The sequence below is a fragment of the Chelon labrosus genome (genome assembly GCF_963514085.1).
Source record: "Chelon labrosus genome assembly, chromosome: 12".
NCBI lineage: Eukaryota > Metazoa > Chordata > Actinopteri > Mugiliformes > Mugilidae > Chelon > Chelon labrosus.
In genome coordinates, this window is record NC_140345.1 from 8,112,666 (window position 1) to 8,140,037 (window position 27,372).

General features: G+C 42.9%; 1 protein-coding gene across 4 annotated transcripts in view; it reads right to left on the reverse strand.

Annotated features, from left to right (window-relative positions):
• Positions 1-9,028: 9,028 nt before the first annotated feature.
• Positions 9,029-27,372, reverse strand: part of pou2f2b (POU class 2 homeobox 2b) — a 43,014-nt gene continuing 24,670 nt past the window's right edge. For 2 of the 4 annotated variants that reach the window (XM_084557345.1, XM_084557346.1), the window contains exons 2-15: positions 23,920-23,985; positions 23,730-23,764; positions 23,489-23,545; positions 22,352-22,471; positions 21,858-22,184; positions 21,412-21,517; positions 21,208-21,299; positions 20,947-21,096; positions 20,704-20,845; positions 20,333-20,481; positions 19,788-19,985; positions 19,432-19,649; positions 18,566-18,634; positions 16,218-16,413 (exon numbers count right to left, since the gene is read on the reverse strand). In XM_084557345.1, coding sequence (XP_084413471.1) covers positions 16,371-16,413; positions 18,566-18,634; positions 19,432-19,649; positions 19,788-19,985; positions 20,333-20,481; positions 20,704-20,845; positions 20,947-21,096; positions 21,208-21,299; positions 21,412-21,517; positions 21,858-22,184; positions 22,352-22,471; positions 23,489-23,545; positions 23,730-23,764; positions 23,920-23,985 — 1,772 coding nt within the window. In that variant the 3' untranslated portion in view covers positions 16,218-16,370. Of the gene's footprint in view, positions 16,414-18,160; positions 18,235-18,565; positions 18,635-19,431; positions 19,650-19,787; positions 19,986-20,332; positions 20,482-20,703; positions 20,846-20,946; positions 21,097-21,207; positions 21,300-21,411; positions 21,518-21,857; positions 22,185-22,351; positions 22,472-23,488; positions 23,546-23,729; positions 23,765-23,919; positions 23,986-27,372 lie in introns of all 4 variants that reach the window. The other 2 variants (XM_084557348.1, XM_084557347.1) reach the window with 2 other exon arrangements.

Sequence of the window (27,372 nt, forward strand, 5' to 3'; positions counted from 1 at the left end):
GCCACAGAAAGATTGTGGGTGGGGAGGCTGGCCTGGCTTTCAGGCTAGCTTCTGTAGAGAAACAAAATATTAAACATTCACATGTTTCTTGATTGTCTGCTTTTCTTAATAATTTTAACTTGAAAATTGTCAGAAAAAAAGAAGACATTCAGGACATTATGATGCCACTTGAGACAGGCATCAGTTAAGTGTAAAAATAAGTGTCAGCCAATGACAACACATTTGGTGGCTGCAAGGAACATATTGGAAAATGGGACTTTTATCGTGCTTGGAGCATAAACGTCGAACATTTTGTCGAGCTGTTTTCAACATCTTTGAGCTTGAAAACATTCGGCCCGACGCTGTTGCTAGGGGGAAGTCGATGCAATAACAAAGTTAAGCGCACAATAAATATTGGGAATCTATAGCTAACTGGCGGGGTGATTGATTTCTTTAATAATTGGAGGTCTGGTCTGGAAGGGGTGCAAGACAATCTAGTCTGGAATTCTGTCTTAAATCGTCTCACAAGATTTTGTGCCAGCTTCTCCATCAGTTTCAAGGTATGTTAATCACAAACAGATGATAGGAGGCGATCACAATGAGTGTCACTGGTTAGGTTAATGACAGATTGTAACAATAACAACAATTTTGGAATATAATACACGCAATATGTACAATATAAATAAAAAAGTGAATGAGAAATAAATAATAAGAGAACTAAATAGCTTAAATTCTTCACCTATCAGCACTACACTACCAATATTTCTGTCTTGCCTTCTCTCATTCATCCATATGTGTCATGTGTCATGGCAAGTCCAGAATTAGATTGGGTTTCCAGATCACTCCATGACTTGTGTGTGTGTGTGTATAAAGCATGTACTGTATTTGTGGAGGGGGTCTGGGTCAGATCCAGAAACAGCCTGCGCTTTGCCCCTGCCTCTCTCATCCTCAGTTAGTCATCCTCACACCGGGCTATGTCAGGGTCACTCAGATTGGATCACCCAGAGGTGTTTGGCCACCAGCCATCAAACCCCCCCACACGCACTCGTTTTTCCAATACCACACACTCATCGCACACAGAGGATAACCCTGAGCCCAGGACAGATGCCCCTACAGCCACATAACACCCAGAGGCCCGTTTCCAACATGTGTTAACTGGGGGTCGGACAAAATTGCAAATGACGTTCAGCGGTACATTCATGCGTTCTACTCCAAGGGGGATATTTTTAGAGTTACAAACATTTTAAACAAACCACAAATTCTTCACACCCACTCTTTGATACTCTTGGCCATTACTTCACCTCGTAACACTGTCCCCGCTTTCACCCAGAAGACAATCCAACAGAACCTGACAGAATCCGTCTCCTTGGCCGGCACCCTCAGTACTCCCCCTCCCATCATCATCAGCTGGGCATGGGGACAGCAGGCCTGTAGGTGGTTCAGCTATGTGTCATACATTACATGCCAGTGCAGGGGAGGAGGACTGACACAGAGCATGTGTTACACTTGCTCAGTTTGATGTGCTCTGCCCTCGCACAGGCTCCACTGTGGGTGGCATAGCAATGTGTCATAATCATCATCCTTTGCTTTGTCGGATTTCTCCTCGTACACGCGTGGTTGCGATTGTCTTTGCGTTGCTGTACTGTAGGTCCTTTTGTGGAGGTGCCGCGCAGTGGGCTCATTCACGGTGTGGGAGCTGTTGTGATACAGTGGCACTGATTCATTTTTTCCCTGACCTGTGCGCGCCATTGTGTATTGTGGTGGTGTGACGGCTCATGTTTTACATCATGCAAGTCCTCGGCTAATTGTCTGTGGTCTGCCTGCTGCTGGGATCTGCGCTGTGTGCGCAACACTGCTGATCTGAGAAAAGAAGCGACAGGATGAGACACATTTTAATAAGAGAAAAAGGGATCAAGGTTACTTCACTAGCTTTTCCAAGGTTTCCTTCATCTGTGTCTAAATGTCTCTTCTGGTGGATGAAGAATCTATTTGCTCAAGAAGGTACTTAAATGTGGTTGAAAGCTTGACTTTTTGGTCACAGGTCCAAGGTCAACGATGACCTTTTCCAATAAATCTTTCTGGCTCTGGAAGTGGCCCTGCGCATTGCCCGCATTGTTAGGTTACACTATGTCTTTCCTTCATTCTTTTTGGCTGGCTGGTAGGGGGCAGAACGTATTAATTAACTCAGAGACTCAGGTGTATCAAGTCCTCGTATGTAACCGTATTCAATGTCAGCTTTGTTGGACTGAGAGAAACCTTGCTCCAGCTCATCTTATTCTGAGAACCGTTGAGCCTACTACCAACAGATCAAAAAACAGGATATCATAAAACACTGAACATCAACTGGGCTACTCGCTTGTTGCACTTAGTCATCTGAGTTTCTGATGGGCAACACCCAGATGTGTTCAGTTCGCAGTTCACAAACATATGAGCATGTTCACTGAACGCCATTCATTGAACACGTTCATGCACAACACAGGCAACGCCCACAGATGTTGACATTTAAACCAAGAGTCTGTGCCCGTCTTTAGAACTGAAGAAGCTACTTAGATGACATGTCCTCAAGAAACTCAGTTGCCTTTGTTTCAGCTTGTTTACTGGATATATTATGACCTGGATGACTGAGAACTTTGCTTTGTTCAAAGGAGTCTGAGCTACACTAGTCATTGGATTCAACCACTCTGCCCGCCTTCCCACATCCGCATTTTTCCAAGTTTGTCCAAACGTCTGTTCTACTGTTCTAAAGTAGTCTTGCTAAACATCAGCATGCAAACTAAACTCAGAGTAAGTTCATTTGGGCACCTCACTCATAAACAACTATCTTTTTTCTCACTAGCTCAACCATTCAGATTGTGTCACAATCTCACCCAGATATAATAAAGGCAACTGAGCTTATCTGAGTTCTCTAAAAAACAATTCAACCACTCATAAAAGTAGCTTGTTCAGTTCTAAAGGTTGTATTACAGAGATTAAACAACATCTTTTAATTACAGGTGAGTATAATGTCATTACAGACACATAGTTCAGTTCAGTTCAATTCAATACAAATTGTCTCAAGACAAAAACTGATCTGAAACCCCCAGAGCAGGCATGAAGGTGACGGTGGCAAGGAAAAAACTCTCTTTTAACAGGAAGAGCAGAAACCAGCTCATATGGTGGGACCCATCTGCTTTAGGCTGGCCGAGTAGAGACAGAAAAAAAGAGAGAAGAGAAAAGAGGAGGAACGAGATAAACATACATCTGTCATAGATACTTACATCCAACTAAAACATTCACGTAGAATCTGATCATGATACAAGATATAACTGATGCATGTTACACGACAGTTTGATAATGAATATAAATATAATATATAATATAAAACTGTGACAATAGTAGTTCAATCGTAGGTGGGTTAGCTGCTACAATGACTGAATATAAGAGGCAGGTTGGAGAACGATGCATTCAGGTAGAGTGGATAACTCCAGGCAGCTACACACAGCTATTAACATTCTATACAGTAGTAGCACACAAATGCATGAATAGTAATAGAAAAGGAAATAGATAAGAAATTAGAGCATAGGAGCTCGGTGCCAGAGAAAAGAAAGGATAGAGGCTCGTTGCGAGAGAGAAGAGAGTAGAGGACAGGTGCTTAGTGCATCATCCCCCAGCAGCCTAGGCCTAGCCTATAGTGGCATGATTCAGTGTCACCTGAGCCAGCACTTTAAGCTTTATCAAAAAGGAAAGTCATAAGCCTAACCTTAAAAGTAGAGAGGGTGTCTGCCTCTCAAACCCAAACTGGGAGCTGGTTCCACAGGAGAGGAGCCTGATAGCTGAAAGTTTTACCTCCCATTCTACTTTTTGAAATTCTAGGAACCACGAGTAAGCCTGCACTTTGAGATTGAAGTGATCTGTTTGGATGATGGTGGTACAATGAGGTCTTTGGGATTTAATAATAGTCATGAGTTACGGGTGGAGACCTCCTAGAGAGGTTCCCATTAAAAACCCAAACACCCCACCAGTTGGTGAGGAAGCCACATGATCTAGTTTCCTTTGTTTTAGATATATAATGACTTGGATGTCACAGACAATATGATAAAGAGAGGCTCCCTTTGTATTCATTTTTTCAGGGTGTACAGCTTGTTGCCTGGTGTCATATCTTAAACTTCCTCTGCTACAAAATTTTGCAAATTTGTCACTTAGAGAGCTCTGCTTTGTTCTCTACGAGGTGAAGCCTCAGAAATACGTAAATAAGTTCATTTGACCGTAAAGCACTTTTGAAAAAAGTCAACATTTTCATGACTTCCTCAGCAGACGACGTGGACAAAACTCATTTGCACGACACAAGATTCCAGACATTTCTGAATATTGTTGACAATAAGAGTCATGACGATGATGACGGTGAGGAGCTGAAGGTTTCTTGGGGCAGTGGGGGCTGGGTGATGTGTCATTCAGGGGGGCGGACAACTTCCCTGTTGTATCCACTATTAGCGCGTTCATGTGCGTTTATTAAAGGGCTGTGATGAAGGAATGGAGGAGGCACTAAATGACTGTCGCATCCTTATCTCTCCCAAAGCGCTCTGATGTTTAATTTCCGTGGAGCGTCGGCATCCTGCCTTCATTCAGGCTCTTGGCATTTCATTGACAAGGTGACAGCAGAGGGAATGACAAGAAAGATAAGAGGAAGAGGATAAGAGAGTGGAATCATACAACATATACAGAGACTCACTGTAGCTGTTTGTGCGACGCTGATTACGCCATTGTTCTGGATTTACCCCGAAGCAATAAATTGTAAACACTTCATTGAATTGAAAAGATGACAAGAAGAGAACAGACAGGATGAAACAAGAGTTCATCATCAGACCTAAAGCTTTACGAAGCAACGCTTGATTCAGACGCTTGTTTCACCACGCACACCTCGATGCGACTGAGTGACAATGGCACTGAAAAGACAAGGCCAAGTATGCCTTTAATCTATTCAGAGAAATATGTTTGATGAATAGAGAAAAATGTATTCATTTTCGGTTTTTAAAAGAGATTTCTTTTGAGGTAAACAGAGTTGAAGGGTATTTTTTCTATTGCGGCAGTGAAGGAAAAGTTGAAACAGCAAAAGTAAACGAAACAAAACAATGACGCTGTCCTTGTCTTACCCTCTCAAATCAGACATGCATACTTACTTCTGCTGTACTATAGAGTAAAACTGCCACAGGTATTTAAGTGCATTGAGTGATTTGTAAAGAACAAGGGTTTGTAAACATTTATACATTTGGACATTTATACATACATGACACATAGAATTGAATTACCAGCTGATTCATTTATAGGGACTGTAGTGAAATACACAGATTAGCCGTAAAATTATGACCACCTGCCTAATATTGTGTAGGTCCCTCTTTTGCTACCACAACAACCCTGACCAGTTCCGCTTGGGACTCCACTAGTCCTCTGAAGGCCTGCTGTGGTATCTGGCACCAAGAAGTAAGGAGCATATTCTTTAAGTCCTGCAATTTGTGATGGAGCAGATCTTTGTCCAGCACGTCCAACAGTATTTGGAGGCCAAGTCAACACTTTGAACTTGTCGTCATGATCCTCATACCAATGCCGTTTCCATGAAAGGATGTAGCACATGGTCTACAACAACACTTAGATAGGTGTTATGAGTCAATGTAACACCCACATTAATGGCAGGACCCAAGGATTTCAAGCTGAACATTGCCCAAGCATCAAGCTGCCTTGCATTCTTATATAGTGCATCATAGTGCATCATGGTGAAATGCGTTCCACAGGTAACAGCCAGGTGTTGTAACGATAATATGATTCGTCAGACCGGGCCACCATTGCTCCATGGTCCCTGATGCTCACATACTCATTGTCAGAGGTCAGCAGAGGTGGGAGCTCTGTGATGCACTGGTCACCTTTCTATCAGAATCAGCATTAACTTTTTCAGGAGTTGGATTCAACCGCTCTGCCCGCCTTCCTACATCTGCAGTTTTTCTAGATTCTAACACATCAACTTTGAGGATAAATTGTCAGTTGCTGCCTCATATATCCCAACCACTCTCATAGTATTGTCATAATGTTATGGCTGATTGGTGTAAATTCCAGTGGAGGGCAGGAGGTCAACAGTAGCTTAAACTGTAACCTGCACAACGCAGACACACACACACACACACAGCGCTGCTCAGGGAGGGAAACCAGATCTGTTTAGTGGCAGTTCATGGCTGGCACTGTCCCTCACTGGCACCAATGACACACAAACACACACAAACACACACACACACTGGCACCGTTCCTGGTTAAACTGACAGCTGGCATTCACCGACACAGCGAGGCCCTATTTGTAGTCAGTTCCACCTTTTCTGGGATCCTTCCAAACCCAGTGGAATTACCACTGCGTTAACCGACTCCTCACCTAACCAGATATGTTGCTCTCCGGTTACCCGCTCCGTGCCACAGTCTGGCTTTACAGTCACGCAGAGTGACTTTACGGCTGTCATTTTTAAGATGATGTCAAACACTTAGCGCGCCGTCGACAGCACGCACAAACTTGTGATGCCCATCGGTGCCGCAGCAGTATAATTCCCTCCCTCCTGTAATAATAACTATCTAGAGATGCTGTGACATTTGGATTCACTGCTGTTACATAGCAACAACATTTGATCTAAGAAAAGTGCTCGTCTAATTTTGGAAAGAAAAAGGAACAGCTAAAAGAAGTGATATATGTTGATTAGGAGGACACATAGCTCTGGAATAAATGTATTAAGAGGAGCTGAGAAAGTACAATTTTAAAGGTCAGTGGTCGTTATTTTGGTTTCTTTCGGTTCTTTTTGACATAATATTTTTAAAATAAAATGTGAAAGTTCCTGATTTTTCTGGTCTGGTAAGAAGTTTCTGAACTGAGGCGGAGGAGAGACCAGTTTTCCTACCAAAGCAATAACACACATAACATTATCTAAAAGGAAAAAGTACAAGCAAAAGTCTTCAAAATCTTCCATAAGTAAAAGTGAATGTGAATTATCAGCTAAATGGACTTACAAATATCATATTTAAAAGAAAGCAATAAGTAGAAAACTAACCCTATTTGCGTTATATGACCATATATTAATGGAAATAATAATAAATATGTTACTGTGAGTTAAGATTGAGAAACTAAGAACTGAAATGAATGTATCAGAGTAAAAAATACTCTGTTTTCCTCTGACGTGGAGCAGAAATATAAAATAAAAGTAAATCTACTTAGATACACTTCACCACTTAGTATTTGTAATGAGCAATCAGTTTGTATATACATTACTGTGATTTTCAGACATGTCGACAGTTCAGGAAGGAACAAATATTACTTATCGATGCAACAACACAGCAACGCAGATCTACCCGAGTCACCCTGGTGATAAGATCACATGCTCACCAGCGCCGTCCGTGACTCAACTAGGAGGTGGGTGTCTGAAAGCTGTCACACTTACACACTCCAGCATCCTACCTAATCATCCACCTACTGTGCCACACAGCAGGAGGGAGCAGGAGAGACGGAGACAGACTGGAGGAGAGGCAGTTAACAAGAGAAGGAGAGCGAGGAGCTGGATGAGGAGGAGGAAGAGGAGGAGGAGGAGGTGGAGGAGGAGGAGGAGGAGGAGGAGGAGAGGCAACAAAAGAGTCAGACAAACACACTTACTTCTGGATGAGGAAAGAGGATGAGCGAAGGCCAAATGTATGCGATGCTGTTTGTCAATTAGCAGATGTCCCTTGACTCAGCTGAGAGTGAACAAATGGAGGGAGAGATGAAGATGAAGTGACTCCTTGTTTCCTCGCTGCCAGCGAGTGAGCTGGGTGAGAACCCATCCTCAGGGTGTGGGGACACAGGAAGAGACTCTTCTCCAAGAGCTCCCCTCGGTCAAAGTGTCTCATATACACTTCAGATCAACGAAGTTTGAGTCAATACAGTCGAGACACTGAAACGCGCTGCCTTGACAGTGTTTTCTTATTTTGCAGACGGTTTAGAGATGAGACAATAAGTCAGTTATCAGACCAGCTGATGGTTCCAGCTTTTAAAGTGTGAGAATCTTAACAAAATCATCTTTGGCTGACGCAAATTGTGACGTTGTTTAAACCAAATGATTGATAATTAACAGTTGGATTGCTAATTGAAATAATCGTGCAATTAAAAAAGTGTATTATTAACAAAGATATGGTGTGTTTTAGACACAGGCTCAAGTTTTACCTTTTCTAATTCTAATTATTGTTTGTTGTACAAAACTATGTACATGTGGTTTTACCATCTTAACTTTTAATCACCATTAGATCTGGTAATTGTTTTTTAAATTAGTTAATCAGTTGTGTGTTTTATACATCACCAGCAAACAGTATATATATATATATATAAAAAAACATCACCACCCCAAGTGTGTTGTTTCACCTCCCTCACATAAATATATTCAGTTTAGTTCAACACAATGGATGAAATGACTAATCACTGCAGCGTTGACTGCAACACTAAACTCTGACTGTATACGGGCAACTTTAAAGAAGTGACACGAAGAGTGACTAAAAAAACAACTGATTGTTTTGAGATGAATCTGTGACCCGATCCTTTTCTTTCTGGGTAAAGTTATCAACTCTGGTATCTGTATCTCTTGCTCACGGCTCACTTTCATCAGAGCTCTTCATTTCTTGCCGCTGAGTGTGGACTTGAAGAAACTCTGGAAGGGAGAATTGTTAACAAATATATATTTTCAAAAGATATCTGTTAATTAATCTGTGAATAACTTATTTAACGTATTTGATGATCTGATATTTGACACGTGTGCTCCTCTGTATGTGAGGGCGGTCAGTGAGCAACAGTAAAGATAGTTGATGATCTGTGAGGGAAGATGTCAAGTCTAACAGCGCCCTCCTCTGGTCAAAAGCCAGTACTACACGCAGAGACACGTGTCTCGTTTCGCAGATGAGGTTTCTCCAAAAAAACCAAGTGAAACCTGTGGTTCGAGATGAAAACGAGCACACAGATCATGTCTCGACAAACAAGACAAGACAAGAGGCAGCGCGGGGTCATCTGTACAGTTTTTGTCTCCTGTTTTATTTGGATGAATGAAACACTTTCAGTTACAAAAATGACTTAAAATGAACAACACTGTACAATGAACAAGCAGTTATTTTTCTTCCTTTTTTTTGTGGTTTTCAAGATAAATACACTAAAAGGCTAATTTGCTACCACAAGGGGGAGAGGGAAGGGGAGGGGAGGGGAGGCAGACAGAAAGGTGAGGGAAAGAGGGGCTGAGACTGCTCACAGGATGGAAGACACAAAAGGGGGGAGTGTGCAAACATACCTGCACACATACACACACATACACGCACACACATTCACACACACAAAACAAGGAAACAAGCTGACTGTTGTGACAGGGGGAATTAAAGCTACATGTACTAGGAAGTTGGCAAACAGTACGTTACAGTTGACAGTACGGCTCTTGTGTCGGGGGTTTCTGTTGTCCAGGGAACAAGAAATCTTTTACCACACCCATCCGAGTTAAAAAAAAACAAAACAATAGGCCACTCCACTCAGTCGCACACACACCCCCACACACAGGTGGACATATAACAGACCGAGGCCCTCCCCTCTTTAACAGCAAGAAACCACATCCAGACAAAATGTCAAAGTTCCCCTCTTGTCAGTATTTTACAGCTCAGTCTTTCACACACAGGGGGCCCGTAGACAAACATCCAGGGGTGAAAGGTCAGACAGGTAGATGCTGGGACCAAACACCGGGGTTAACCAAATGAAAAGGGGGAGGCGGGGAGGGTGGGGAGGTGATGGGAGTTAAGCAGTACTCTGGCAGCACGAGCAGAAAGGACACGAACTTAAGAAAGATCAGAACAGCTACAAAGATACCAAGAGAAACTTCATTATCATCATCATCATCATCATCGTTATCATCGTTGTCATCGTCATGATCATCATAATTATGAGAAGATTATTTTTCCAATGACAAATACTTAAAAATATACATTTCATCATCTTAATTATTATCATCATCATTATTATTATTTCCCTTTGGATAGCTGAGGTTAATGCTTCAAAGACCGGCTCGCTAGGTGACAGAGGAGGAGAATAGACACTAAGGGGAGGAAAGATAGAGAGAGAGAGAGAGAGAGAGGTGAAGGATGCAGTGAAGGCTTTGTGTTGAAGAGAAGGTCAAGTTAGAGCTCTTTGGTTTTATTCTTTAACATCTGACTTGCTTTGCTGTGTTGCTGGAGAACCTTTGGACTAAAGCTGTATTGTAGAAGAGAGAGAAAGAGAGAGAGTAGAAAGGGATGAGGGAGAGGAAGAGGGTGGATGTGTGGACGAGAGTGTGCGGAGGCAGAAGCAGCAGCAGTATTTGTTGTTGTTGTCTTTGCTCGGCTCGTCTCTCATTCCCCAACAATGACATTTCTCAAAGCTTCATGGCCAAAGATATAGATTTCAGTTGTTCCACTTCAAAGGAATAGTTAGTAGTTGTGGGAAACATACGCTTTGTCACTTTCTCGTCGAGATTGGAATCACTCTTGTGTCTGTGTGTCAAACTGGAGGCTAAAGCCAGGCATTTGCTAGCTTAGCTTAGCTTAGCATTAAGACTGAAAAACAGGTGGGAGTGAGGGGTGGAGGGGGACTGGCCTTGCTCTTCCAAAAATTACGTGGAAATTATGAATCACTCTGCTGATTCAAATACCGTCGCTCAGTTTAAAGATGTGCTGTCCCTAACTAAACCTACCAGACAGAACACCACTGTTAAAATTCACAAAACCCCTGCCACCCGTGACCCTGATTCAGTCATTTCAGTCTACTGCAGTTCTTTAAGCCTTTGCCTCCAGGCCTTTTCATACAGCTCTAGCACCCTGATTATTTGTGCAGCATTTGGTGTGTTTTATAAAATGTTTAAAGAGGCAGTGACAATGATGAATACAGTTTATGCAGTTTATTTAAAGATGCCGTTAAAAAACAAATCGACAATCTGCAGATTAAAAGAAAAAACTCTGCAGTGAAGATGTGACAGACTTCTTCTAGGCGGCACAAACACTGAAGCTAAAAATAACAACTTTCGGTTTTATGTGCGACAATTTCTTGGCCAGTTTATTGGAGTTTTTTTGTGAGTCACCGTGCTAGCTCTTTGCCATTGTTTCCAGTCTTCATGCTAAGCTAACTGAATGCGAACGCTCTACAAGAGAGTGAGTATTTCCTACAAATTTGAACTATTCCTCTAAGGATACTTACGTTGATGCTGCTGCAAAAGGTAAATCTGTTTAAGTAAGAAAGCGACTGGTGTATCGAGGAAAACGGAGATTCTGAACCCTCCCTGGACATCAGGACTGTAGGGAGCATGAATATCGTGCTGGATCCCATGGCAGGGCATAGACTTTGGTATCATTCACTAAGGGGGTATCCCCGCCACAGAGACCTGCACTTTACACCCGGTCCCTCAAACCCTGATGCTCACAGAAGAGCTTCCGCTTCCTCTGAATACACAAGAGAGAGACAGAGAGAGCAAAACAAGTGAAAAAGACTCAGAGAGAATCCAGATGTTTTTTTTATCAGGTGCACACTTCTGCCTCCAACTTCCACTTTCTAAACACACACTTGAGTTTTGAAAAGTTTCTGGACACGTCACCTAGCAACCTCGGTATCAGCCGTTCCCCCCGATCGCCTTTCCCCCCGCGATCGCTCCCTAGTACACACGGACATCAACTGGTCGACGTGGCCCCTCATCAGGCAATAAAGACCTAAAGGCTAGAGAGGGCCCGCTGACCTCGGCGATAAAGCTGCTCTGAGGCAGAAATGGATCCAGATTTGATCTTCGATCTGTGCCAAAGAGCAGCTTTAAGCCCACAGTCCATGTTTGACAGGTAGGAAACGGTGAGGGTCAGATGTGAGGAGAGGACTGTGTTCAAAGCTCAACACAGACAGCGGGGGTGTTTTTCAGGGGGACAAGGTGTGTGTGTGTGTGTGGACTGGAGCATTAAGCAGCTCAGCCTTTTGACCTCAAACGGCACCATCTGAATGTAACGGAGTAAAACTGCGATCAATGATCTGTTCCTTCCCGGATTGATCCCAAACATCTGTGTTTACCCCCATTAGGACAACGACCTTTGACCTTACTGAATCCGCTCCCAGACAACACAAGCACACTGTCCACACCAACCCTGATCCCCACTTGCACCCCGCATTTTAAAGCATTCATCTATTTGGTTTATCATCAAAGAATATGAGGTATATGATGAACTATCTCTCTTTTACATCCTACAGTGGATGAAGAAAAAAGTTTAAACTTCCAGAAAAGTGGAAAGAAAAACAGACGCAGAAACTTTAAAAAGAAATCGGAACAAAGAGAGAAGTTAGAGGGCAATGCAAAATCACCCTCTGTCTCTTTTCCCTCCTACTTTTCTCTCAGTCATGTAAAAATACTTTAGCCTTTGCCCCAGTTGATCTTCTTCTTTTGTGTTTTTTGGTTGTGTAGCTGTAAAGCTTTCAGTGTGTTCTCCCTGTGGAGAAAATGTAGACAACAGAGGCAGCACTGTGCCTCGAAGAACACCTCAGGATATAACCCCAGCATAAATCATATTTAAGCTTCAACTTTTGTCTAATTACACGAGACATAAAGGAAGGTGTGTGTCCAGGAGACTAAACTTCTCCTCCCGTAAAGTCCTACATATCCGGAGATGTTTTCTACACGGTGCTGCCTCTCACTACCGTGAGCTTCTCTTCCACTCTAAGAGGAAAGTCGTCTCATTGAGGAAGAGAAGGTCTTCGTGACCGACCGTCACTCAGCTGTGTTCTCTTATCAAGTCCCTACAGGACCCGTTGGTTGCATTTCTGGTATTATTTGGTTTGAAGAAGAAAGAACTTCAGCAGGGGGGCAAATAAAAATCACAAATACATCGTAGAATATGAAAAAAGCACCTCTAGAAATAAATTAACAAATAAATAGCAAGACAAAAAAATAAAACCCTAAGCAAATAAACGACCCTACCCTGAATAAATAGTACAATCAAAAGTCTAAATCATGATTAATAAGGACAAATAAAGAGTTCAAAGAGAGATAGTTAAAATTTTTGGTCTAAAATCAAGTTATTATCATCAACGTTTTTTAAGGATCTTTTTTTTTTCTCAAAGTCTTTTTTGTAAGTTTTTTCCTTTTTAATACATTAGCGATAAGTAAGCAGTAGAACATAGATCTTTTTTCTACAAAATCTATAGAAGCACTAACAGATACATTCCGTCTAAGAGTCAATGTGGAGAAAAAGGTTTCACCTTTAAGGTGCGAACCCCACATCTAAAGTTTGGTTCGTGTGTCGACTGTTTTTCTGGTGTGGATCAAACCAAATGTTCTTTGGATTACGTCCAACTCTCAGCTCGTCAACTTAACTGAGGCCTGTGTGTTGATCTGTGTCTTTACGTTGCTGTCTTTGGGGTCAAAATCGCTGCAGACCCAAATCAGCTTTTGTTTTTTTTAACCATGTAGCCTCTTGATAACGCTCACAGAAAAACCCACAATTACGCCTCAGACAAATCGACTCTAAGCCATTTCTCTGTCCTCATGCACAGAGGACAGCTCCTGTCTCCTGCACTTGTTCAGTATTTGGTTTGGCATTTTTAAGGTTTGCTATCTTTGTTTTTGGCTTTTTGTGTTGTCTTTTTTCCCCGGCCAAGACAGTCTGTCTCTTTATCTAATAAAAATCTGGAAGCTAAATTTTCACAGTATTTTTTCCAACCACCTGATAAAAATCTCTAGCACGACTACGAAAAAAATAAGGAGCTCTTGTAGTAAGTAAGCGAGTACGTTATTCCAAATAAGTAATAAGCACTAAAGTACAGTACATAAAACGGCATCAAGAGACACAGCAGAGATAAAACAATCGGAACCAACCAACAGAAAAATAAAAACAGATTTTTTTTTTTATAAGATTTCAGTTCAGTGAGGTCATTTGCGTTTAGCTCCATCCAGGACCAGAGAGCTGAGCTGGAGAGAAAGAGAGAGAAGCAGAGGAGGGGAGGAAGTGTCTGTCCTTCGTCTATCTGGCCGTCTATTAATCCCTCCATCCATGCTACACAGTTTCAGAGTGGGGCTGCAGCCCTAAAGCTAACAAACAGACAGACAGAGAGATGCTTCACTTCTTCCAACACTTTGTCCTCCTCCCCTCCTCCCTCCAGCCACATTTGGTTTGGGTTCTTTTTGGTTTGCTTCTGTCATTCCTCGGGTGGTTGTGTTGTTTTTTTTTTTTTTAGTTTAGTTTTTTTGGTTTGGGTTTATTTTTGGTATCCTCTTACAAAAGTGTGACGCCTGCTCCCCTCACTACAGTGCGTCCCCTCCTGCGCCTGTCCCAGCACACCCTTCTTTCTGGGGGTTCGGAGTAAAGGATCAGTTCCCTAAATAAAGCTTCCCCCACGGGTTTTTTCCGGACGGGCCATTTGGAGGGGATAACACGGGTGGTCCTTTTCTCAGCCCCATCACCACCATCTTTGTGTCTTTATTGTGTTCATGTCTTGGCCGAGGCTCTCGAAGAAGAGCCCGGTCTTGAGAATGCTTTGGTTTCCATTTATAGAATTAATGGCAGTCTGAGGTGGAAAATGACAGTGAAATGAGATTGATGGAGCGATGATGGAAACAGAAAAATACCAGTAAACATGTCTAGACATACAGGTGTCAGAGCATCTATGCTGATTGACGAGGCAGGAACGAGAGCAAGCTGTGACTAAACTTGGCTTTATTGACTTATTTAGCCTTCAGTCTCAACGGTTATTACTTTAAATCTCCAATCATAGCCCTATTTCATACTTTCAAACATCATCTTCAGTGTGTGAAGTTTCCAGGGCATGTTCATTTAGCCATGGACTCACTGATAATGGGTTATCTTTAAGAATGAGGGCAGAGTGGTCGGATTAAACGCACCAAATGTCTTAACAAATTCATTCACACCTCGAAATCAACTGTGCCAACTCTCCCTCTCTGATCTATTGGCACTTTTTTTTTTTATCTGGACAAGGGTCACATGAAAAAAGCACCCAAATATGAACGATGGAGACAAAGATGATGACAATGACAACAATTCAAACCCCAGGGCTAACACTACAATAGCACGCAACAATAAATAGGAGCTGAACTGTATAATGACGCTAATAAATAATACAGAACAAAACAAAATATACTTCAAAAATCTCAAGAAAGTCTGAAATAAAAAGGTGAAATGAAACTCATCTATGCTCTTATAACCAGAGGTAGGTAAAGAGACTGAAGTTTCATCACGAAAACCTACAGGAGACACACAGACAGGATGAGTAGATGGCAGGATGGATTGGCTCATGATGTGATGTGTGTGTGTGTGTGTGTGTGTGTAAGAGTAGCAGTAGAGTCCTGGTCCTGGATAGCTTCAGTATTTACACGTCCTTTGAATAAAGCTTTTCTCTCCGTATTTTTGGTTTTTGGTATTTGGGATTTTGGTATGGTTGTCGTTTTTTTTTTTTTTTTCTTCATTGAGTATTCCTCCTCCGCCTCCTCCTCCTCAGGTAAATTTTTGGTTTAAACGTATCCTCCCCGCTCCTCTTCCTTCAGACCCGCAGCTTTTTGAAATAATAATGATAGTAATACTAAAAGAAAACGTAAGCGCAGTCCTCCTCTCCATTTTTCTGTTGTCCTTGCCGCCATTCCTTTGTCATATAGTAAAAGTTTTCTTTTGTCATTTTTGGTTTATGCACTTCGACATCCATCTCTGCTGTCTCTTACGTCTCTTCGTTAGACAGTCATTGGTTTGTTTTCCTTCGGAGACAAAGAGTGGAGAGGTGTCATGTCGATATCACACGGTTTTGACAAAAAAGGTCCCACGTTGGCTCCTTTCGATCAGTTTGGATAGATAAAGATTTTTGGTTTCAATCTTTCCCTTTCCTGCCTTCTCCCCCTCTTTCACCTCTCTCCCTCCCTCTCTCCTCTTTCATTCTGTGTATTTTTGGCATTGAAAGACTGGGAGAGAAAGAGCGAGAGAGCCATTGCGAAAAAAATAACGGAAGAAGAGCACAAGAGAGAGAAAGAGATAGCTTTGGTGTGAAAGGTGAGGTTCTTGTTTCCTCTTTCCTCCTCCTCTCTGATTGGCTCTTTGGCGCCGGTCACTCAATCTTGGCCCCGCCCAGAGAGGACGGGCTGTGTGCCATTTCGCTGGAGGAGCAGGAGGAGGCGGGGCTTGAGCAGGGAGAGGGGGAGCAGGGTGTTGGGCTGATGCTGCTGGCTGAGGGGAAGGGTGAGGGCTGGGAGACTTTGGCTACGGCGGCGCTGACCAGTCCAGCACCGGGATTCTGGCCCAAATGGAGGAGGGCCGGGTGGTTGAGAAAGAGGGAGGAGGGGAGGCATCCTCCTTGGCCACCTGAGGCCCCCAGCAACACCTTGCTGGCCCCCTCAAGAGTGGAAAGAGGCAGCTGGCCACCACTGGCTGCTAGGGCTGAGGAACAGACAGGAGAAGAGAAAGGGGTTAGAATCAACTAACTCTTTTTCTGAGCTTTGAGGCTTTAATAAGGTTGTTGTTGGCACTGTGTATTCCTACTGTGTACTCTTCTCAAGTAAATCTGTGGTTTAAATCTATCCTTTCAACTCCTCCCCCTTAAACGTGACCACCCTTAATGAGGAGCAGCGCCTTCAGAGTTTTTGTTTGCATTCATTTATGTTTACGGCCCATCAGCTTTCTGTCAGACTTCCTCATCTGCCACGACTCAACTTAATCATTTCTGAGCCAAACCAGAGAAAAAGTGCCTGGACTTGTTGCGTTCAGCAGAAGTAGGCGGAGACTTACCGCCACTCAAAGGCGGCAGCCAAAAAAAATAAATGCTGCATGCACTTTTTTTTTTCTTTGTTTTTGTGGAACTATTCTCTTCAAAGTTAACAGAAAGGTGTTGTTGCAATAATTGCACTGATACTGCTGATCTTACGGGATCACATACTGCGCTGCAACAGGTTAGCTGACTCGAGAGGTCTGTTGTTATGGAAACAAGGGGCATGATTGGTTGTTTTTCTCTTAGAGTTCTTCCAGTTTCACGCGGTGCTTCATTCACACACAGACTGCTACATGCGAGCGCAGACTAATCGTGTTTGTGATTGCATAGCAACAGCAAAACAGATTCATTTAATTATTTTTTTTATAAAAAGCAACGGACATCCCTCCTGGTCAAAAAGCACAACATCTTGCGGCATTGCAGCCTGTTGAGGCCGCATTTGGTGAAGAAACAGTTCTCCCTAGCTGCTTAGAGATTGACCTCTCGGTGCGTGAGCGCTCTGGCCTAACGGTAAGGCCGATGTGTAACTCTCAACCCTGTGATCTTGAAAATCTGACAACTTAATCTGCGATTTTACGTCTTACGATATCCATTCAAAGGCACGGTTGCGTTAAAAACATGAACAAAACGAGATGACCTGCTAAAAGCCTCCCAAACTGCTTTAAAAAGATTTATCGTGACGTTTCCCTTTGATCATCAACGCATTTGACCAACGCCAAGATGAAGAGGTGAAAGGCTCAAGATGACAGCACAGACGCACACACACAAAAACAAAAACACAAGCCCACACAAGAGCCCCCGTCACTCACACACAGACACTCGATGGAACAGATTTATGGATGCGGATGACGCCGTATGGCAAAGAACTCTCGTCTCTACAACTCGTTTTTGCCTCGACACCGTGGATGAGCAAACACACTTGGCTGCTTATTCATCCGTGTCTCCACTCGGTAGTCAGTTAGCGCGACTTGATTCACCCACCATGTATAACCGTATTACTCATCACCACACTTCTCTTTTTGATGCACCTCCCCCCGTCTCACGCTCACAATTTATTTAAAATGCTGCGCTGACGGCGGTGGGGACTGTTTGGTGGTCACAATTGAGAGATTCACTGTGTTTTCTGTGCTTTTCTTGCGTGGGCATATGAGAGGGGATGCGTCGTGTACAGTATTTATGTTTGTGTAGGAGCGTATGAGAGAAAGGCTTCTGTAACCCTCACGGCCTATACACTGAACATAAAAAAGTCTTTCTGTGATTTTTCCAGAAATTACATATTAATACTCTTAATACCGCTTACTCTGACCTCTAAATTATATTCAGTTTATCAGTTTGCTATGGCTTTGTATCTTGGTTCTTTCTCTCCTTGAATGAGCCCATTTGCCTTTCAATGTCTCTCTTGTTTTCTCTCACACACACCTTGGATAGTGGCCAGGGGATTGTTACCGAGGAGGGCTTGGTTCATCCCTGTGTTAACTCCCATCACAGTGTTCCTGTTGTGGCACACACACCCACGCACGCACGCACACAGCACCATACATGTGCAAGCATTTACACAGACACAGACAGGCAGAGGAGAAAAAAGGTGAGGGGGGGAAAAAAAGCAGGTTTAGTGGCAAGGACAAGCAGAGGGCAAATACATCGCTGCACATACGAAGAGCTGCAGTTTGCTGACAGTTGGCTTCATAGACGTGAACAGGGGGGTTAGAAATGCAGAGAGAGACAGAGTGTCCCGGAAAAATGCAAGAAATAGTCGACCTAACTCAATACACAAACACAAATCTGAATGATCGTTATCGTGTGTGTGTCTCTTGTCGTATTCACCTCAAGTTTGCAGCAAAATCGGTGATGTAGTTAGACACGTCACCGTTCTTTTTACCCATACGCCATAAGCTGTGAACACAAGAATCACACACATGCACACACACAGGGTTACAACGCACTGCTGCACAAAGGAAGCAGTTGCATGTTGGGATATCAGTGTGTGTGTGAGAGTGTAGAGGATCAACCATTTAACTACAAACTGCAGGTGAATCGAGCGTGGTGCACTGGCAGTATTCATAGTGTGGTTGTTTATGGAAATGTGTGGTTGTTGTGCGTGTTAAATGTTTTGCCTTCATTCAGGCCTACGTGGATGAAGAAATAGTGACTAAAAACTAAATAATAAATAAACTAATTGCAGCCCTAATATATAAAGGCTCAGCGTGTTTTCTGGTACCACTCATACATTGGGATCTGTCCATGCAAACAGTTTTTTTTTTTAAACCTGTTTTCTTAGATTAACAAGACAGTACGAGATGTTTTTTTTTTTGTATTATGTGCTGATCAAGGCACTGAAAAAGTATTTTGTGCAGAAACTGTGTACCTGGTACTCTTTATCTTGTCTGTGTATGGCCTAATTTTCTCAGAAAAAGTCTGCATTGGAGTTAGATATTCCAAAACCAGGACAAATGCAGTCAAGTTTTGATCAAGTGTACACTTTACACAGTTTTCCACACACTCTATCCTCTAGAGCCTTAATTTAAAAAACAAGGAAGAAAAGGAGGAAACGTCAGAAACAGTAATTCTCCTTTCAGGAGCGAGAAAAGTGCAATAAATGTTGTGTGTAATCCAGCTTTTACAAATCCAGATTTGTAAAAGCCCATCTGACTTTAAAGGTGACATGCTGACACTGTCTCACAGTCTCTTACCCTGTGTTAAGGTTGAGTGTGCTGTGGCTGGGAGTGGCCGGACTGGCTGTGCTGCGAGGAGGAGGAGTAGCCGGGGAGGGTGCGGAGCTGAGGGAGGGGTGGGTGGAGGTGAGAGAAGGGTGGGTGGAGGTGAGGCTGGAAGTCAGGGGGCAGACAGAGGACATGGTGGTCACCGTTGTGCTGAGACTGGTCATGGCCTGCGACAGCTGGCTGGACATCTGTCATAAAAAAAAGAAAAACTTTCAGGTGAATTAAACTACAGACATGTTTAACGTCATTAAAGGAAAGATGCAACAAAGAAAAGATGCATTTTTGTGAACTAACAAGCGGAAAAGGGAGGTCCAGGATGGATTTACCATGTGGGGGCTGTAGCAGGATTGTTTGTGCGTTGGTGGGGCAGAGGGGGCCTGGCTGGGCAAGGGAGGGGTGGCACTGCTGGGATTGATGCGCTTCTCTTTCTGCCGGCGGTTGCAGAACCAAACCCGGATCACCTCCTTCTCCATGTTGAGCTGCTCGGCGATCAGCAGGATCTCCTCTGAGGTAGGCTTCTGGTTCTACAGGAAGGGAGGGTAACGGGAATGATGCGAAATATTAAAAACACCAAGCCATGACATGTGCAGAAACAAAATGAAGATCTGATCTGATGATTAAAACCTTTTTCTGTCCTGCATGTCATGTGCTGTGGTGACAGGAAAACACACAATCGTCTTCATTCGTATAGAAAGACATTATCGAAGCAGGTTGAAACCACTTATTTTTTAAATAAATTATCATCATGTACTTGGGCAAGCTTTTTTAATGTCTTCCATTATTAACTAACTATTATCTTTTAACAAGAAAGGCACTAAGACAAAGTAATAAGGGAAACATGTGGGAATAATAATAAGGTTAGTTATCATACCGTCATAAATGCGCGCTCCAGAGCCACTCGTACATTCGTCTCAATGCTGGTTCTCTTCTTTCTGCGGCGACCAGGAAGCCCCTCAAAGCCCATAGAGGACGAGGACAGAGAGCTGGGGCTGGGCAGGGTACTGTCTATGGACATGGTCTCTGAACGACATGCATACACACACAGACAAAGTCAGTGCTAAACTGGCTACAGCAGATAACACAGACTCTATGCACAGTAACTGCAGATGTGGAAAATATCATACTGACTGATCAGACTGAATGTGGTATTCTTGCTTTGGCGACTTTCGAAATTAATGTCAGGTACGTCAGTCATGGAGTAATCTGAATGTAAAGTACTGTTTTTTTGTGATGTGGGCTAACCTGCATCATTGAGCCACTTCTCCAACAGTGGCTTCAGCTTGCACATGTTCTTAAAGCTGAGGTTGAGCGCTTCAAAGCGGGAGATGGTGGTCTGACTGAAGTCATTGCCATACAGCTTCCCCATCGCCAAGCCCACATCTCCCTGGTGGATAGATGTGACAAAAAACAGTACAGTACAGTTTAAGACCAGTCAAAATGCACCAACGCTTGTGCAACCTTTACTTGCATAATGTCTCTCCATACCTGTGTGAAGCCCAGTTTGATGCGTCTCTGTTTGAAAGTGCGAGCAAACTGTTCCAGCTCCTCTAGGTCACTGGGTTCCTCTGGATGTGAGGTCACTGAGGGCACCGTGGTCACGCCTCCACCACCACTCACCTCCCCGCTTTTATCTCGCTGCAGCAGGTACAAATCAGAGGAACGAAAGTGAAAAAGAGACAGAGAAACAGAAGCGCAAAGAGTGGGTTTTCCTTTTCCACTGACTAAAGCATGAAAGTTTCCTCAAACCTGTGCCTGGAGTCCCATTCTAGTTGGAGCAGAGAGCAGGCTCCCTTGGTTTTGCTGAGGTAGCGAAATAAGATTTGGTGTCGATAGGAGTCCTAAGGGGGAAAAAAATCACATTATCAAGTGTAAATATGTTTAAAAAAAAAAATGAAAGAAAAAGGCTGTTTATATCTACAACTTATTCTGCCATCAAAATGGGCTGCCCACCTTGCTGGCCCTGCTGTGCCTGTGGGAGGAGGAACTGGGCAGGAGACGGGAGTGTGTGGCCTGGCACCAACACCAACTGCTGGAGCTGCAACAACTGTTGAATGTCCTGTTTAATCAAGAGAGAGAGGACAGATCAGAGAGAGAATGAGACTATACTCATTTCTAAGAATAGGTACATATCAGTCACACACGTGTTTGTATATGGTATATTTCCAGCTGAGGAGAGAAACCAATTTGGAAGAACAGAGCACAGTGAAGCAAGAGGAAAAACTTTGTTATTGTATACCATCACATAAAGGAGTCGGAAAATGTGTGCATTCAGGTAAAGTGGAAACTGTGAATCATGATATGTACAATAGATGTGCAAGAAGAACAGTTCCATGGTGTGAAAGCAGTTCCTCAATCAAAACGCTCATCAGCAAACAGCTTTGATCGGAAATCAGTACCTGGGCAGTGAGCTGGAATGGCTGGGAGAGGGTGAGCTGGGGTGGAGGAGGATGGACAGGGAGGTTTTGCGTGGTATGTTCCTGTGTGCTCTGTCCCTGTCCCTGGGACTGGGACTGAGCCTGCTGCCCTGTTTGTCCCGCTTGCTGCTGCTGCTGGGCTTGCTGATTTGCTGCTGCAGCTGCCTGAGCTTGCTGATTGGCTTGGGCAGCTGCGTGGGCAGCATGAGCTGCATGGGCTGCACTTGACTGCTGCACGGCTGCAGCCAGGAGCTGCGCTTGAGCCTGCTGCAGCAACAGCTGCTGCTGTGCTGGCAACAGAGCTGTCAGCTGGTGAAGAGGCAGAAGTAGAAGTAGTAGAAAAGGAGAGATGAGGAGATGAAGAAGGAAAAGGAGAAGGAAACAAAGTGTTCAAAAAGCAGCACAAGAGAAGCAAGCAAGGTAAAAGCAAAGCAAAGTATGCGTCTCTGTGTGTGTATATTTTAAGTCAGGCTTACCCCTGCTAGTTGGGAGCCGGTCAGCATGAGCTGTGTATGTTGCAGGGCTGTCTGTGAAGGCGTCGGGCCGTGAGAAGGAGGAAGTGCCGGGGACATTTCAGCACACTCGTCCATCTTATGCTGGGAAGAACACAGAGAAAAGAAGAGAAAATGTAGAAGAGCAATTATCTAAAATAGTTTGTTGTACAAATAAATTACACAGGATAATGATGCAAACATATAAACAAGGAGAGAAAAACATTATTTAAGACTGACAGTAATACCAGTGACAATACAGAGTTTTTACCATCACCAGGACTAAAAAGACGTTAACGTAAACCTTTCTGATACACACTCATTTGCCAGTTTATCAGTGAAAACAAAAGAATTCAATATAAACTATCATGCACTAAAACTTATCTTCATTAAGGTCATGATATTCAGCACTTGTTCAAAATAACAATAATAAAGCGAGCTGTTGGGAGGCTGTGGTTTGTAGTACTGTTGAACTGTATTGTGTTGCACATGCACTACCTTTCTCTTTCAACATTAACTAAACACTTTAGCAGTCATAAAGGGAGATTTAGTGCAGGGCTGTTAAATTACAATCCATTCATTTTCACTAGTAGACCTAATGTTTTGGCGAGTGAGCGTACGCAGTATTTTTTTTTAAGTGTGTGCAAACGTCTTTTAATAACTTTTGACGCTGCTAGACTAAATAACGTTTACCTTAATCCCGTGATATAATAACATCTGTGCCATTGTTCATCCCCTCCTTTGTCATCCTCACTGTGAAAAGTGTTTCTGGCCTGTTTTATAAGAACAGTCCAGTATTTTTATTGCACGAGACTTTTTTCACTGGACCGGGCAAGTTTGAACTGTTAAAGAGGATCTCTTCCAGCTTAATGATTTGCATGTCTCTTGTGGTATGCAAATTAGCGCGATTTAACCTTTTGGTGACAAGTAAAATTATTGATTTATTTCAATTCTGAATGGGCCCCACAGAAAGGTGATTCAGCGCATAGAAATGAATACAAAGCTGAGGCAGCCGTACCGTCAATAAAACCTTGCGTGTGACGTTAAGACACAAAAGATGCACAGAGACGGGCCCAGGCATGCACAGGCAGCTCATGGACAGACACACAATCAAACACTCACCTTGCTGTTGCTCAGGTTTGGTGACAGTGAAAAGGGACTGACTTTCATCGACTGAGCCTAGAAGAGGGGAAACGCACACGGCGTGACTTTTCTTATCTTTGGCTCTTGATCATACAAATGGAGCTTTTTCAAAATGCTCTGCTATCAGACTGCGGCTAGCAAATTAATTGAGAAAATAAGATTTAGCTTCAAGGCTGTGTTGGTGCGAGATAAATGTAATAATGACGGGAGTAACATGTACCTGGTGATTTGATTCAGGTCCATTCCGCTCTGAATCTGCGTGGGAGGGAAAGGAAAAAGTGATAAATCACATCTTCTCTGCAGCACACATAGCACAATTTCCGATATCATGCACGTGTGGCTTTTTTTATTTTAGCATATAGTATATTTATAAACCCCGTGTGTGTATTTATTGGCCCAAAACATCTTACCTGTGCCCTCCAATGGTGAGTCAGCCCCGACTTTCTCAAGCTCTACTGGCTTTGGCATCCTGATATCTGTCACAGGAAGATACACAGATAAACACGTCAGCCGGGCTGATTCTTAAATATGTGTCAGACAAAAAAAGCACAGACGGAGGCAGAATAAGAGATGAAGCAGGTGATCAGAATCTCGATGACAAAAGGGGAAAGAAAATGGCCAGATCTCAAGATAGGTTATGAGGTTGAGAATTTTCAGGTCACAGACTGTGGCCCACACACTGTACATCAAACGATGCGGCTGAATCATTCACTAGAGGAATCAAGCCCACATTCATTCATTCTTTCCAATTAGCGGTTTGACATAAGAGTAGGTTGACCCAAGGTGTTTGCTTGTTCTAAATATAACTGAGGTTGTTTACGTGGGCATAGATCTGTACTAAAAATGTCTCACACCGTGTGTCATTCATTACAAGACCACATCACTTCCTGGTTGATAGTCTATTGGGACAGCCCCAATGGCAACGGCAAGCAATAGAGTGGGGCAAGAAATTTAAGTTATTTATTCTACTTATCACAAAACATAAAGGCATTTTGGCAGGGAGTGTAGGGAAGACGGTAAAGACTTGAGGAGAGAATACATAATTGTGTGGTTGTGTAGATGTCTACAGTCTTCTGTGTGTAGAAATTCTGTATTCGGTTATCACTTAGTATTAGCATCTCTTTATGAAAGACATTTTATTCGTCTGAAACCACAAGCTGTAAAAGAACTTTTTTTTTTTTGGTGTTGTCCATTTGAAACTTCTTTCCCCCTCTCTTTTTCTGTTTCTCCTGAACAACCACACACTCACACACTCAGACACACACACACACACATGTAGAGCTACTTCCCTTTTGTGAAAACATGCAAATCTGCCCAACGACCAACTAATTATATCTGCCACCTGCATAATAAACTCTCAGTCTCCCTCCTCCTTTTTCTCTCTCCTCTTTCACCCTTCCTCCTCTTTATCTCCACTCTTGTCGCTGTGTCGTTTCTCATGCCGCGGATGAGAAAGCACTGACATTATGGGGAACTGCAATTTTCCCATCAGCTTCTGGTGCTGTGCTTTCATAAATATGACGCAGAAAACAGTCTTATGTGACTTTCTTCAACGTCAGCCAGCAAGTGGTCAAGTGTGGTTTTTCACCATTGGGGGGCAGTAGTGACACATGGCGAAGACAACAAAGCTGCTCCACTGACCACCACTGACCTGACGGCAGTTTTAAATGAACAAACCACTGGTGGAGTGCAATCACAGTAAAGACAAGGACTTATAGATAAATTGCCGTCCCCTGATCAGAGGCACAAGCAGCACTCGTTTCAGTGCAGCAGACGTGAGAACAGTGGACTCTGGTTCATGCAATGTGTTTTGGGGAAAGGGGGAAGTGAACGATCAGCTCGAAAAAGCTCCACTCTGCCGCCAGGCCATAACCCCGTGTCAGGGCTCACACATGCATGCACACAACGACTGCAGGGTTTCCCGCAAAAATCTAAATCTAATTTTGCCACCGATTATGTGCGAGCAAGCATTTGGATATTCTATTCTTAGGGTCAGTTTGTGGTTATTCCAACATTACATATGGCACCTGCTCTGGAATAATTCGGCGTGGCTATTTGTGAACGCAAAGAACTGTCCAATGTTGCTCAATCTCCACTAAATATGCACCAAAATTACATCTTCCTCTTAATATCCACGAAACCATTATATGTCGCACAGCAAAATTTACGATATGCTGTCACTCCTCTCACATTGGACTACTGAGCTCAGATCTTCACACTAAAATCAAATCCACCATATAAAATAACTGCTGCAATGTGAGGCCTGCAAACAGAGCTCTTCCTACTGTACTGCCCAGACACAGGACACACAGAGAAGGTGCGTGTTGATTCATGGTTTAAAATGGCCTACAGACAGTAGCGTGGTGGATAATGTGGTCAGTAATACAGTGGTGGGACAGTATATCAAGATGCCGTGTGTTTTTCTCACTTCCCCTCCCGACTTCCCCTTGTACCGGGTTGAACGCAGAGTGCTAAACCCAACACTTACTGTCAGCGAGGCTATTAATATTAGCCGGGTCTCTCTCTCTCTCTCTCTCTCTGTCGCTCTCTCACTCTCTCTTTCACTCTATCTTTTAAAACATCCCTCTCTTTTACAAGCCACTGCTGCACACACAAACATGCAACGTGACAGCAATGTGTTTTGGTAAAGTTAAGACTGAATAAGCAGAAATTGATTTCTGTACATGGAAACTTTTTAAGAAACTTTTTTCCCAACATAAAGACTTGTTCATTATCAGACTGTTACATGCTACTCTTATAGCAAGGCTTATTTTTGACCCTGCAAGACCAGAGCGCTGAACCACACTTGCTGTATCTTAAATAGATCACATTTAATGCTGTATAATCCTGTGTCATGAATAAATGATGCAACAGAAAGGAACAAGGAACAACAGCGTCTGTGCTCAGTTGGGACTGTTTCTGTTACTCTCCTCTGGGTATTATGGCCGAGATGAAACTCCGCTGCTGCAGCCACCCTGAACCACCATCGCCACCCCTCACCCCGCTTTCTGATTCAGGACACAGAACCCAGCGCCAAGGGGGGTGTCTGGGAACTGGAGTCATCAAACTTACTAACTACAGATCAGAAAAACTGAGCACTGCTGCGAAGTGCTGACTTTTGTCTGCAAACACATATTTTCCATCTTCAAAGAGTTTGTCATCCAACCAAACATCTATTGCACATCTCTATGAAGAGGAAGAAGTTAAAGTCTTAATTGTAATAAAATAAAATAAGGAACAGGTGGCAGAATTTAAGAATAAAGAAACTGAATACTGATTAGAAATATGAAACGATTAAATAGGAAGCAGAACAAAAGAAAAGAAGAAAAGTAGATGGGGTGACAATCAAGGTTGTGACATCCGATTGTGATGCTGAAACTGTTTTTTGTTTTACCAAGCTCAATTTGCATTCAGCATTGTCTACAAACACACAAAAATGACTTAAAATGCTAAAAAGTAGCCCACTAAAAACTTCTACATTTAACCAAACAGTGCTGGAATATGGACAGACGTAAAAAGGAATTCAAATTTAAAGTTTTCACAAATACGTTCCTCGCTGCACAACAGCTCACAGAGTATGCAGAATACTGTTAAGGTGTAAAAAAAAAAAACCTTTTTTCTTCATTTATTGCATTGACACAATTTTAATAGAGGAAGTTTGTAAGTTTGCAAGACTATATAGATTATATCATTATTAAAGTTGACATTTAAAGTCCCTCATTTATTCTGTTTTAATTATCTTAATTTATTAAAATGTAACAAGGCTCACATATAACATTTGAAAATAACTGTACAAATAGATATTTTCTGATATTATATATATATATAGATATATATATATACAGACCCTTGTCTATATATAT